Below are 15649 nucleotides of genomic sequence, written 5' to 3' on the forward strand. Positions count from 1 at the left end.
AGCACAACGATAGGAGAAGGAGTCACCTTGGAGAATCAATTGAAGCATCATGTCTTCAACTGATCTCATGTATCATCTTCTTAGAGATGGTCTATGCTCTTATCTAGATAAGTCAAAGTGTTGACTTCTGTTGTAAACGTACTATCTGTCTCTCTTTGCTGAACTATTGAAGAACATATAAGAAGAATTGATCAAGGGTTTCCCCACATTAGGGTTTGTCCTTGGCTAGCGCCACCTCTTGTGTCCTCTTGTCTTGGCTTGTCTTCGACGGTTTATGTTTATGTTCTATCTGCAGTTTACTTTAATGCTAATGTGATTTCTAATCTAGAAAAGATATTGAAATAGCTATGAATATTGAAATAAATTGCTCTAACCATAGAACATACCTAAAACTGACATGGTATCGAGTTGAGGTGAAGACAATGCCCAAGCAAGAGTGAAAGAGCAATCACCGAAGACAGTTGGGAAAGGACAAAAGGATGAATGGATTCCTCATCCCTCTTCAAATTCACCAAGGGTGAACTCGAAGCAGAGAATATTATCAAAATGGCGCAGTAGAAGTTTCTGATGGCCTACCAAAGATCACTTCAATGGGAAGCCCAGATCTAAGGGTGGAAGGAAAGGCAGATGCTTCGCTGTAATAAGTTCGGCCATTATACGAAGGAGTGTCTGAGGTAGGGACACATCACTTGATGATGATAACAATCATTCCAGGGACATCATCAATGATCATAGGAATGACAGGTAATGCAAGTCATCAAGGAAACAGTCGACTCTTCAGAGAAAGCAAGGAACCCCAGGTATGAAGAATCAAATGTTGTTTCTGATAAGATAAAGAAGCGTTATCTTGTATTGGCCCTCTCCTTCAAATTCTTTGGGAATCTGGCTTATTGATCGTAGTGCTTCAAGGCACCTCATCGGATAGAAGGGTGCTCTCTCGAATTTGGTAGAGACAGAAACAACCATAGGATTATACTTAGAGTCGATGCCACCTATCCCGGAAAGGGTGTAGGGAATGATACCCCTCAATTGAATGAGGGTAACTCTATTCATTTACAAGAATCTCTTTTATGTACCTAATTACAAGAAGAACCTGGTGTCCATCTCAGAAATGGAAGTCAAAGGTTTCAAAGTGGCATTCATCGACGGAAAGGTACGTGTTAAAAAATAGAATTTTCAAAGATGCTTTTTCTTATCGGTTCAGGGTTGGCAATTTGTATCAAGTTGCAGGATGGTCCATTGTGATCATGTCAATTGACATATCACATCTATAACATTGGAGGTCTACCTATGGGGCCCTACCCGATGTGAGTTAGATGGTGATAGGAATGCCTGAATTCAAGAAGAGCATGAAGGTACATGTTTGGGATGTACTGAAGGAAAATCTTATAAGGGGACCATTCCCCTCATACAACAGGTCCACAGGTTTGGAACAACCTGAGGAGTTTGAAATTCATGATCGAGAATCTCATGAATACAAGTGGAAGAAAGCCCTCTATGGCTTGAAGAAAAACACCCCGGGCGTAGTATGAGAGGATTGATAGCTGTCTGATGAAGTTGAGATTCACTAGGAGTGAAACCGATCCAAACCATTACCTGAAGATTGTGGATGATAGACCTCTCATACCGGCACCTTATGAGGACGACCTATTTCTGATAGGTGCAGACCCTCTCATTTGCAGAAGTAAGAGGGAGTTGGATTCTGGATGTGGAATGATAAACTGCAAATCTGTGACTACCTCGAGGATCTTAACTTTTAGAAGTTATATGGTAGTGACGTTGGACCAGATTTGGGAAATGCCTCTGAGTTTCATAAACTCATTCGCATTGATGTTCTTGGTGAACTTTCGTCTGGACATATGTTTTGCAGTTAGCATGGTGAGCTCATATTTGGTTGAGCCTCACTCGATTGGTGCAAAGAATCTTCTAAGATATCTTCGTGGCACAATCTCTCATGGATTGAGATACACTGCTGGAAATATGAAACTGCATGATTATTCGAATGCTAATTGGGCAGACAGTGTGGAGGATCACTAGAGCACTTCTCAACGCTGGTTCTCTTTGGATTCTGCTTTGATATCATGGATGAGCAGGAAGCAGAAATCGGTTGCTATAAGCACTGCCGAGACCGAATACATAGCTACAAGTATGATCTCGTGTGAAGCTGCATGGTTGCAGAAGCTCTTAAGTGAGTTGTTTGTACACATGATGAATACCATTGTGATTCTCTGTGACAACCAGAGGGGGGATTTGATTATTGAGGAATCCCGTATTCGATGATTTCTCCAGCAGATAGACATTAGATACTGCCTTATCTGGGATATGGTAAGTCGATGAGCGAGGAGGCTCCATTGCATTCAGACTGATGTACAGGTCGCAGACATTTTGTCAAAGACCCAGGGAAAAGTCAAATTCGTGACTTTCCCAAATGACTTGGAGTCGTTGAGAGACCTTCTTATAAGGGTCCTACATGTTGCATGCATTGAGCTCTGGGAGCTCTGGGGGGCTTGGGGTACTTATTGGAGCAACATACGACCACAGGGCGACTCACCCTCCCCTGGTGGTGCGCTATGTACAGGATGATAGGTTCAACCTTCCCCTGTGATACCCCGTGGCGACTATGGAACAGGATGATTAGTTCTCCTGTGGGCTAGGATGATTAGTTCTCCCATGGCAACTGTAGAACATATTGATTAGTTCTCCTGTGGGCCGGGATGATCAGTTCTCCCGTGGCAACTGTGGAACAGGATGATTAGTTCTCTTGTGGGTCGGGATGATTAGTTCTCCCGTGGCAATTGTGAAACATGATGATTAGTTCTCCTGTGGGTCAGGATGATTAGTTCTCCCGTGGCGACTGTGGGGCAGGATGATTGGTTCTCCTGTGGACAGGATGATTAGTTCTCCTGTCGAGGCATCCTACCCATGCAGTCTGGGACTCATGGGAAGTACCTCTCATCTGATCAATAAGCAGGGAAATGGGGTTAGGGCCCATAGTAGTACTATCGATGGACGCATCATTGTATCTACCGTACTCCCTATGCTAGGATGACCTCCATTGATCTGGGATCAATGAAACTGATCTAGGATCAGTGTGAGTGGTTTGAGACACTCTTGTGATATTGATCTGGGATCAATAAAACTGACTTCGGGTCAGTGAGACTGATGTGACACACTATCTTTAGATGAAACTGACTTCGGGTCAGTAGAGAATGGTATGAGACATTCTCGATCAATTCTTCTTCTTCATGGTTCAGCAGAGCAGAGCAGAGCTCAGCAGAGAAGAGCAGTGCATGGCACTGATGGCAGAGATAGTACAGTCGGACATATGGATTAGCAGATGGAGTTCTCCCTAGTTGAGAGGGAGTGTTAAAATTGGCAACTAGGGCCAAATTCCATGGGGGTCATCTTATTAATGGAAGCTGATATTTTTCTTGGATCCCTCTCATCGAGAGGTGTAGGATTGATATAAAGATCATCCGATTCCGATAAGTATTCATGGAGATATGAATTTATTTGTGTTATGGGACAATCGTCAAGGTCGGCCAACAACCAAATAAACCCCACTTGTGCTCAACGTTTTAGTATAAATAGAGGTGGCCTTCAAGTCATTTCAACACACTTGGGATCTCTTCTTCTCTACTTGTCTTTGGGTTTTAGTAGGATGAGAGATCCTAAGGGATAACACTGCCCTAATCTAGAGGGCAGAAGCCGGAATTACCGGAAATGCCAAGAACTACTGGAATTGCCGGAACTGCCGGGAACCGCCGGAACTACCGAGAATTGCCAAGAACTGTCGGAATTGCGGGAATTGTCGGGAATAGCCGAAACAACTGGAACTGTTGGAACTGCTTGAACTGCCGGGAATTGCCGGCACTGTCGGGAACTGATGGGAATTGTCGGTAACTGCCGGAACTATCGGGAACAGCCGGAACTGCTGGAACTACTGGAATTGCTGGGAACTGCTGGGAACAGCCGGAATTGCCGGAACAGTTGGGAACTGTCGGAGCATCTGTCTCTGAAGGAGAGCAGCATGCAAGGGACAACTAACTAACATTGGGACAGTTGTATGGTACTCAGCAGCAAATACACCAAGCATGTAATGTTACAGCTAGCATGCAAGGGACAACTAGCATGCTAAGAACAACAAGCATGCTAATGACAACAAGCATGCTATGGACAACAAGCAAGCAAGGGACAACAAGCAAGAAAGGTGCAACCAGAGCATAGGTCAATACGACAACATGGTGTAGCAATGGCACATAATGCAGTATAGTGATGGGTACAGTCATGATTAATGAAGCGTGATGAGATGCAGCATACTGATGATGGGTGCAGCATGGTGCAGCGCGGTGAGGTGCAGCATGATGACGAAATGCAGCACAACGATAGGTGAAGGAGTCACCTTGGAGAATTAGTTGAAGCATCATGTCTTCAACTAATCTCATGTATCATCTTCTTAGAGATGATCTATGCTCTTATCTAGATAGTGTTGACTTCTATTGTAAATGTACTCTCTCTCTCTCTCTGTTGAACTATTGAAGAACATATAAGAAGAATTGATCAACGGTTTCCCCACATTGGGGTATGTCCCTAGCTAGCGCCACATCTTGTGTTCTCTTGTCTTGGCTTGTCTTCTGCGATTTATGTTTATGTTCTATCTGCAGTTTACTTTAATGCTAATGTGATTGCTAATCTAGAAAAGATATTGAACTAACTGTGAAAATTGAAATAAATTTCTCTAAGCATAGAACATACCTAAAATTGACAAATATCTTGCATGAACAGGAGACTGCTGCTATTGAGACATTATGATTGAACTCTTTAATGAGTTGATTAAGTTGGTACAAGATATGATCACGTTGATATGCTTCTGATCTACAGACAACAGGAATGATTGAGAACACTAAGTCGGCTCTTCCCCCTTTTCTGAGCTCCCAGGGTGAGGAATTGAGATGGAGGGCCCATGGGGTTGAGGGATCTCTAGACAATAGGGTTTCACCCCTATCTGTTACCCATAGGGTCGAAGATGTTGGTCCCCTCACTTGGTCTATGCAGAGTATACCCCAGTTGGCATCATACCCACAAGTTGGCCTTGTTTTGAATATTGCTCCTTGTTTGGCCAATGGGTTGAGAGAGTGCTTGGAGGTGTACAATCCAAGCTGATTATGATGCAGGTGTTCTACCACATGACTCTTGAGGGTCATTGTTGGGAAGATCAGGGGGAAATAGGATGGATGAGATATTGTTGATCGACATAGGGTGGAAGATGTTTGATCCCCTATGTTGTGACTCCTATTGCTCGACATAGGGTGGAAGATGTTTGCTCCCCTATGAAATGACATGAGGTGAGAGTGTCCCATAGGACCTTCCTCATTGTCATTGATTTCTGGGTTGAGACTAGGTGAGAGTGTCCCATAGGACCTTCGTCATTTTCATTGGATTCTAGGTTGAGACTGAGCTCCCCGATGTGGTTTCAGGTTGAGATGTGCTCCCTAATGTTGTTCCAGATTGAGATAAGCTCTACGATGTTGTTGATGTGAATTGAGGGTGGTAGCTTAAGGTCCCCTCCGATGTCAAAATCTTCTTCTTTTAGATTAGAGAATGTTCAACATATGAGCAGAGACAATCAAGAGATAAGCACAAATGAGCTGAGGAGAGATGAACGGTGTCGACATTTGATGACAAGTAACTTGAGATAGGATATGATTTGATGACAGGATACTTGCGATGACTAAATGACGCAGTCGGAATTTCTCCCTAGCTGAGAGGGAGTGTTAATTTGGCAACTCAGTGACAAATTCCAATCATGGGACTAGATTCCTCTTTTTGAGAGGACCAGTTTTGACTATTGAAGCGCTCAATTTGGACAAGGGAAAATGTACTTTTGAAGAAAAGCCCACATGTGCACAAAAGGACAGGTCGGCCCAAAAGAGAAATTGGACACCCATGGATGGCTATAAATACAAGTCAAGTGACCCTCATTTGGACATCATCATGATCATTCTTCTTTCTTTGGGTTTGGCTCGCATAGGTCTGAGGTTGGGTTGTGGAGATTGGTTCGTACAAGTCCAAGATTGCAGGGTTTGAAGCTCGCACGTGTGTTTAGGGTTTTGGTTTCCAGCCGCAGGCATGCTTCATGAAAATTTCAGTTGCAACCGCAGACACATTGGTTCATGCGTGCAGTTGAAGGGCTCAACCGCATGCACATCACTCTCTGCGTGCGGTTGGAAGCTAGGGTTTGAATTTTACAGTTCATCGAAGATTTTGTCAGATGACTGCAGAGTTCAACAGTTGATTGCAAACAGTGACAATTCACCACACGCTTCTGAATCAGGGTTTTTTATTATTAGCATTGTTGGGTTCATCTCATGGATGTTGTTTAGTTGATTTTGTTGGATAGAATTATGATTGAAGATATGGATCATTATACTCTCTCTTGCTTAATCGTTCAATGACAATCTAATAATAAGAAGAATTTGAAAGGGTTTTCCCTGTTGTGGGTTATTCCTTGGTCTCCGACCAATCTCGGTGTCTCTATGTGTGAATGCTTTTCTTCTATTGTTCCTTTATGTTCCACTACAATGATGATGATATTGTTCTTTCTATATAGTTGCATATGTTGCTGAATAATGTTGTGAATCTAAATAATGATATGATGTTGTGGGGCGAATTTAATACGCAAATGATGAAATGCAATTATTGAAAGAAAAAACAAGTATAGCCCTAAGAAAATTTAACACGACACTAGTTACATTCTTCAACACTTTAGACATGTATGAACCAATCAAGAGAGGAGAGAGAAGAAGAAATGAGTCGATGCGATGTCCAAGTGAGGTGACCTTGAAGTGTATCTATAGGTGACTTTGGAGACCCAATTTTGACTTTAGGCCAACTTGTACTTTGTGAACTTGTGGGTTTTTCATTAAAAATAACATTTTTCCTTGACCAGATTAAATTCTTCCAAGGGAAAAGAGGGTCTTCTCTGGATGAGGAAGGTTGTCCAAAGGAGGGAATTTATCCCAGAGCTGCCAAATTAACACTTGATTTTGAAGTGCCAAGGAAAAGTCAACACTTCTTAGTATAATACTATAACCTAGTAGATAACAAACTCCTAGCCTCCATGCAAGTACCCAACCTACCCTATGATGTTGACGGTCTAATGTCCTCCTTTAGGAGAGAAAATGCTCCTCCTCCTAAGTGGGGCATGCTTCAAGCAGGTAACCTTCTCCAAGCAAAAATCATGAAGGATGTCACGCCAGACATCAAGAGACCTCCAATGCCCTAGCTATTAATGCCAATGAAGCACCCAAATGAGGTCAATCAATCATCAAGTATGGTATCTTTATTGTGCAAATCCATCATAGAACACCGCATAAGGCATGAAGAGAACTCCAATGCCCTAGGGATGAATGCCAGGGAAGCACCCAAACGGGCTTAGTCAATCATCTAGTAAGCAATCTTTATTGTACAAATCTATCACAGACCATCTTCCATATGAAAAATCTATATTAAATGATCTAAAGGTCAATAATACAACATGCACCCCAAATCTCATGAATCATCCCCAAACATAGTGTAACACTTTAAAAGTAACTTGAAAACTAACAAGTAGCAGCAGTTATTTTATCATATAAATAATTGTGTCATTGATCTATTCCCAAGCAAACTCATCTTATCCAAAGATACATATATTATCATATTTCCCCATCAAAATTCAATATTTGGTTCTAGAAGGATCATTTCACTCACTACATTAGATATGCAAAAAGATCCATTTTAGCTCTAAATGCTACTCACTTTGTGACAAATGTAGCAATCATAATTATATCTAAAACTTGTCATGACTCAAAACCAAAAGAAAATATAAGACATCAATATCAAATATTTGGCAAATTTGAACAAAGCTTTGAAGGGACTATAGAAATAAGAATTATCACCTGTTGGATCCCTTTTGCAATGCCTTCCATAGAATCAAGAAGTTTGGCTCGTCCTATGGTTGACATGATAGCATCTTCAAACTACATAAAAAAATAACCATTCAACTTTTATGTAAACTAAGTAGAAAAACATCTTACATGTAACTATTATGCACTAGACAACCTTTTTCTCTTTTTGAATTTTTTGCCCAGGTGTTGAGAGTGTTTTAATTGCAAAAGCTACACGTGGTACTTAACCCTTGTGCTTATCAAAGAAACCTTAACAATGATATTTGCATAACTAAACTGGAAGAATCAATAAAATATTAAAAGATAGTTGACTTGAAAATTAAAGATAACCAAATTTTTTAAAGGTTTGTTGTCTTACAAGTTGTTATGTGATTAGTTAATTCCCTAGTTAGGGCTCATATAGATTTAGATTTTTAAGACAATTTTACTTGATAATGTTAATTAAGACCAAGTCATGGACAAACTCATAGCTAATGAGTCTGCAAGTAGGGATATTTATCACATTGAAGACCTCCAAAAGTTATCATTTGAATGGAGTCATAGTATAAGCATGCTTTTGTAGAATTGAGGAAGGGAATTACTTTGTCTTTATTACAACAAGAGAAGCAAGGTGCTCTTTTAGTCTAAGGTGGGAGAGATATCCAACTGACATGTGTGTAACACTAATAATGTAAAATGTCAAACAAAGAAAAATAATTTTAGTCTAAGGTGGGAGAGATATCCAACTGACATGTGTGTAACACTAATAATGTAAAATGTCAAACAAAGAAAAATAATGTAAAAATTAAATTAAGCGTAGATCCATAACTGGGATCTTCTAAGCAATCATAGGTTTGCACCTAGGTTCTTTTTGCTCCTCTCAATGTTTGACAAATCTAAGGTTAGCATGGATCTATGCTAGTAGAATACGAAATTTGTATCACATAAACCCTATTTTAAGTACCAATACCTCATTGCTTGAGTTTTCATGCCAAACCTATATGTCCCTAACATATCACCATACTACCTAAAATGGATATTTATGTTGTGGTTTGGCAAACCATAGTAGAAAGTCATAATATGCAGAGTATAACACATCTCATTCCATAATGTCCCTTTCCAAGAAGATCAATTTAATTGTTCATTTTCACTTGGAGAGAAAAGCAACATCAAAAAGTGAAATGAGTAATTAAATTAAAAAAAGGTTATAATCAGAAAATCCATGATATTTTGATGCCCCATGGTATTGACCATGGTATTTCAACGACCCATGGTATTTGGATAGAAAACTATTAAAAAAAAGAAGGGATTTGGAGGATATGATTGATTATTGATATTTTGATAATTGTATTGAGAGCTCTAGTAGTTTACAGTGTGAAGGAAAACCCTTGTGGAGATCACAGTTTTGGTGGTGAAACAACCACCCTGGCTGGTGGCGATTATTTTCAGTGTTGCATGATACACCCTAGCTAGTCATTTGGAGGGACCAACCAGATTCATCATTGGCACTTAGCAAAGAAGGAAGATATTTTGGAGTGTTAGTTAGAAGACTAAAGCAACACACATTTGTAGACAAGGGAGTCTAGCCAGAGAAGGTTTCTCCAGCTTACCTATTTGTCAGGTTCCTTTTTAAGATGACTTTGATGTAATTTCCTTCTTAGTAATAAATAAATAAATAGTTGGGATTTCTAGTGGAATTTGTCTACAAGCTTTGTAATTATTGGTTTTAAATCTATCAAATTTTTGGCAAGAATTATTATGTGCTTTTTCTGAAGAAAATTCATAGAATAATTTCTAGGAAATTTATAAACTTAAAAAAGGAACATTACACATTCATTAATATACATATTAATGCAAGAACAACAACAAAATTTCTACAAGAGAGATTGCAACATACATGACATATAATGTGCATCATATATATGCCACAAAGTTTGACACAATCTCTCACTTCATTGACTTGTACAAAATTTTCTTGTGTCTCATCTTTGATAGTTTGGATGGCTCACTGATTCTCATATTTATTGCACAAACATTTCATAAAGCACATCAAGTGTGTCCCTTCTCTAAATAAAATTATAAGACACTCTTCTTTTACTCATGACTAATATATATGGATTAAATACATTCATCGTATCACCAAAGATGCACATCAACTCAAGGTTACTTGGGAGTGGGAGCGGGAGAGACATTTGTAGAAGTTCTTGGTTTGGGAGCGATTTTTTAGATAATATATATTTTTTATATTTTGATGCATATATGTCAACAAAAGCATGTAGAATGATGAATTAGATATAAAAAGCATAAAAAACATAGATTGAACCATATAACAACAATCATCTAGAAGTTATAATCTTCATCAACCACGTCCACAAGTTAGTAACATACAACATATTGAGTCTCATGATTCATCAATCTTAAAGTTTCAAGCTTTCAAAATTCAATATATAACATTTATCATAATTGATCACCAAAGTTGTACTTGTAAGCTAAGTGTAACCATTACAACAAAGAATATCTAACATGAAATGAAACAACTTTCAACTTTCACGAAGCATCATATTCATAATTCATTACCAATGAGTTATAATTGCCAACTTCAAACTTCAAACTTAAATTGTCATATATTGATAATTGTTTACAAAAAATATCATAATAAATATGAAAGAGTCAATAGTTATTAAAACTACTAGAAACTAGAAAAAACAAGTAAACCTATTATCTACAACTTCCTCTTGCCACGAGAAATGTCTAATTTCATAGCAGGTTGTGGTGGTCTTCTAGGAGTCTCCTCTGCACAGTCACACTACCAAAACCAAAAGGCACATGCCCTCCATGTGAGGATGTAGATGGAGGCGGCGACAACAAAGGAACAATACTTGGAACTCGAGCACTGACACTGCTACTGGATGGTGGGGGTGGCATGGTTGTTGTTGCTTCATCATCATCTCTCATAAGTTCTGCTTCCAATTCTTCAAGATGTATAGTGCCATCCTCCAAATTATCATCCTTTGGGTGGTTGTCCCAAATTTTATATGTTGGATCCTCATAAGCCCGATCACAATAATGACTCAACAACCTCAAGTTGTAGTGCACATAAACCAAGCTTTTTGCTCGGTTTTCATTGAGTCTGTTTCTTCTCACATTATGTATGAAGTTGTAGGTGCTCCAACACCTCTCTGTAGAAGAAGTATTTACAACCCGTGAGAGAACTTTTTTTGCCAATTTTGGCAAAAGTCCCATGCCGCCATATGCTTCCCACCATGTGAGAGCATCAAATTTGTCTCTATCTTCCATTGCATGCAAAGAACCAAACAAACCAGTGCAACTGAAGTATCTGCCTAATTCAAGATGCAAATTAGCACACTCCTCCTTGTCAGGTACCAACTTGTCTAATGCTTGCATATATCCTGTAGATACCTCTGGATCTATATGGGGTTTGATCCTAACCCCACCCCTAGGTGCAGGTTGGCCCAACCAAGACGGAGAGTAGTATTTTGGCATAAGGATATACACCAAGGCACGTAGTGGAACATTAAGCTTATTCCACCGTGTACACACAAATTGTGAATCAATGTATACAAGTTGGGATCATCTTCCTGAACAATATCTTTTATTTGCCCCAACATGGTATCCATCTGCTCATACACCTCCCCAATCACTAGTTTATCTGTATATGCAAAACGAATCATGTTATAAATGGGCTTGGTGAATTCCAATATTTGCCTCACACGTGCCCAAAACATACCATCAAGAGCGGTCTGCTCCACCTGTTCAAAACCTTGCTTGTCAGCTGCATTTGTAGCCCTGTCCTTTAATACTTGTCAGTGTGGACTTGATACCATGCTAGCCAACGAATCTCTTACCTTCAAAAGGCGCCTGAAGATGAGGTAATAGCTAGCAAATCTAGTCTTCGCAATCTTCAAAAACTCCAATCTTGAGTGACTGCGGAAAAGCCCATGGGTATTGCTATGATTTGTAATAAATTTGATCATTTGTTTGCCTCTCTTGTACAAATCACCAATCCATTTGTATTGTTGGTTTTTGTTCTTAATAATATCATGTATCAAAAGGTTCATTGTGTGAACCAAACACCCAAACCAAAATATGTTGGGGTATTTATTCTCCATAATTGTGGCCCAATATGTTCAATTGTTTCAAGTAATGGTTCTGCAATGTTGATGTCAGTCTTGAACTTCTCTAAGTAATCATATGCTGAAAGAAAGATGGCACCACTAACAGACACAACAAGAACACTTATCAATGGCTTGCCTTTTACATTTGTCCATCCATCAGATACAATGGACACCCCATGCTCAATCCAAGAATTTGTCATTCTACTCAAAGAATGTGATATTTTTTCTTTTTCATGATCAAGTCCAACGGTTCTAGCCTTGTCATACCCAGGGCTCTTGTATCCTTTGGGGGCATCATTTATGGTAGAAACCATTTCATGCCAATAAGGTGAGCAAAGAACATTGAATGGTATCCCACATGCATAGAGAAACCAGTAAATTTTTGAATCCACATCATTCCTACACCCTTCATCAAGGAAATATGATATGGTTCTACGCCTTAAAGAGATGTTTGTTCCTGTGCCTCCATATCCACTGCCATGGGAGGATGCTGAAGGAGTTCTTTGTGCATGTTGATGTGATTGTGAGCTATGTTCAAAGAAACCCTTTGATTTTTTAGATTTTTATTGGGCTTCCTCCTCTTCCCTTGTGTATTTGGCTCTATTTGTTGCTGACACACTTACACAAGTTTTGATTCCTATTGGTTTATCTTCATCCCATGGCCTTTTCCCACAGAGGTGCCTTCTGGCACGAGTGTATGAATTTGTGTAAGTTTTGTTGCAATGGGGGCATTCAAATTTAGTGGTTCCGCCCCCTTTCCCTCCTTCAGGCCTAGAAACATATTTCCACAATGGGGTATGGTCTTGTTTAGTTTTTGGGGCCTCATCATGTTCACTCTCTTCCTCCTCACCAAGGTGCTCCTATCCATGGTTTTCATCAAACCCACTATAACCCAATTCTTCATCCTCTTCTTCATTATGATCAACCCTCCTACTCTCCAACACCATAATAACCAAAAAAGGAACCAAGAAGAAGAAAATGTCAAGCCATATAACCATGTGTGAGAATTTCTGAAACTAACACATCAGAAACCCCCTCCGCAATTTTTGGTTTACTATCTCTTACTTGTTCTTTACATTTACAAGTTATTTAATTACATAAACATCAAAGTAAACACAAATGCAGCCTTCACAGATATACAGATCATGCACTGAAGTAAACATAAACAATAACACAAGGGACACCGTTATTTTTGGACAATCGTCCCTAGAAAAACCCAATGCGGGAAAACCAATGCAACAAATATGAGGGTTTTATTATTAAGAAGATTCGTGAATACAACTAGGGTGCCAGAATTGGCTCACCCAACAGAGAATGTCCTTGGCAATACTAAATAGTACCTCCCTTCGGAGACAGATATTCTGGAAAATCAGCAACCGGATGATCAACCCCACAGTGACTCTCACTGTTCCTTGTGCTGGGTAGCGAAAGTTGCTCCAAGCACGACTCTGGAACTACGTCACCCTCTCCCGGCTCAGGATTTGCTAATCAACTCCTAGTCTGCCCCACAGAATCTCCTAGCGCTGCCTCTAAGGCCCTCTGCGTCAGCCTCTACAGCCCTCTGCGTCCTCTACACTGGTTCCTCAGGGCTTTGCATTAGCCCTTCTTGGGCCTGCGTTGTCTCTCCTGGCACTTCACTGCCTCTCTGCTATGTATTTTTCATCCTTGGATGGAAATACCTTGCTGAACTGCCCCTCGTTGCCACTGATCACTAATTCGATCTCCTCTTGTTAAGTTATGGTATGTTCTATGCTTAGAGAAATTTAATTTTCTTTCTTATTATTATTCATAGATTAGCAATCACATGTGCATAAGTAAAGTGCAGATAGAACATTAAACGATCAACAGAAAACAAGCCAAGATAAGAGACAAAAGATGTGGCGCTAGCCAAGGACAAACCCCACAATGTGTTGGGAAACCCTTTGATCAAATCTTCTTTATCTTCAATAATTCAGTAGAGAGAAATAGTACAATAAATCTGATTTATATCAGCAGTAGAAAACCCTAGATCAGCAGCGTCAACATTAGCGGCTTCATCATCAAAACTAGGGCAGTCGATATCTTGCAAATCGACCGTCGGATCAGCTTGATTCCACCACCAAAATTGCGGCCTTCAGAGGAGGTCCAGATGGACCTACAGCGCAGTTCAGAAGAGGAGGTTTGATGGTCAACGCTGGTCAAAGTTTGGATCTGCAGTTGCAGCTTCAGGTTCAGCAGCTTCCTTCCACATGTGTGAGAGAGAGTCTCTTTTCTGCGCAATAGAGAAGAGCCTCTTTTCTACGCAGGAGAGAGAGAGAGATGTGATGAGATGAGTGAGTGCAAATGAGGAAAAGTCCTCCTATATTTATACACAATTGTTGATGTTTGAATAGATGCAACTGTTGGGCTTCTAAGCCTACATGTGTTGTAGGTCGGCTTGATAATAATTCCATAATCAAAATAAATTCATATCTCCATAAATACTTATCAGAATCGGATGATCTTTAGATCAATCCTACACCTCTCGACGAGAGGAATCTAATAAAAATATTATCAGCCATGAATAAGATGACCCACATGGAGTTTGGCCCTAGTTTCCAATTTTAACACTACCTCTCAACTAGGGAGAACTCCATTTGCAATCTGTCTGTCGGTCGCTACTATTCATCCATCAAATGCGATGCCCTGTATAGCTTGACCCTTGCCCTGCTCTGCTCTATTCTCCCTGTTCTGCTTTGTCTTGATTTGCCCTGTATTGATCTATACTGCTCTGCTCTTGTTCTGCTCTACTCTGCTTTGTTATGTTCTCCTCTGCTTTTGTCCGAATTATGAAGAAGAAGAAATGATTGAGGATGTATCATACTGACTCAAAGTCAGTCTCAGAGTATGTACCACTGGTCCCAGACCAGTGTCAACCAACCCAAAGTCAGCATCATACTGAGTACAACTCCTACCACTAGTCCCAGACCAGTATCATCCTCCACTGACTCAAAGTCAGTCTCAGAGTGCGTACCACTGGTCCCAAACTAGTCTCAACCGACCCGAACTCAGCGTCATAGTAATTACCACTCCTACCACTGGTCCCAGACCAGTATCACAGTCTCAGATAGTGTACCATTGGTCCCAGACCAGTCTCAACCGACCCGAAGTCAGCGTCATAATATGTACCACTCTCACTGGTCCTAGACCAGTACTGCATTGACCAAAGGTCAGTCTCAGAGTATGTACCACTAGTCCCAGACCAGTCTCAACCGACCCGAAGTCAGCGTCATAGTGGGTACAACTCCTACCACTGGTCCCAGACCAGTATCATTGATCCCAGATCAATGAAGGTCATCCTAGCGTAGGGAGTACGGTAGATACAGCGATGCGTCTATCGGTACTACTATGGTCCCTAACTTCATTTCCCTGCTCATTGATCAGATGAGAGGTACTTCCCATGAGTCTCTGACTGCATGGGTAGGATACCTTGACAGGAGAACTTAATCAATCTCCTCCTCACGAGAGAACTAATCATCCTGCTACACAATCCCCATGGAGAACACATCATCCAGGCCTCACGGGAGAACTAATCATCCTGCCACATAGTCGTCATGGGGAACACATCAT

At 40.4% G+C, this 15649-nt stretch overlaps 1 protein-coding gene across 2 annotated transcripts in view; it reads right to left on the minus strand.

The window, feature by feature from the left end:
* Positions 1-15649, minus strand: part of LOC149143208 (paramyosin-like protein) — a 477149-nt gene that overhangs the window by 104368 nt on the left and 357132 nt on the right. For both annotated transcript variants that reach the window (XM_089448231.1, XM_089448230.1), the window contains one exon: positions 7938-8018. In XM_089448231.1, coding sequence (XP_089304357.1) covers positions 7938-8018 — 81 coding nt within the window. The remainder of the gene's footprint in view (positions 1-7937; positions 8019-15649) is intronic.

This window comes from Pinus tabuliformis, chromosome X (assembly GCF_031772625.1).
Source record: "Pinus tabuliformis cultivar Carrire ecotype Pingquan chromosome X, CPIR1, whole genome shotgun sequence".
Taxonomy (NCBI): domain Eukaryota; kingdom Viridiplantae; phylum Streptophyta; class Pinopsida; order Pinales; family Pinaceae; genus Pinus; species Pinus tabuliformis.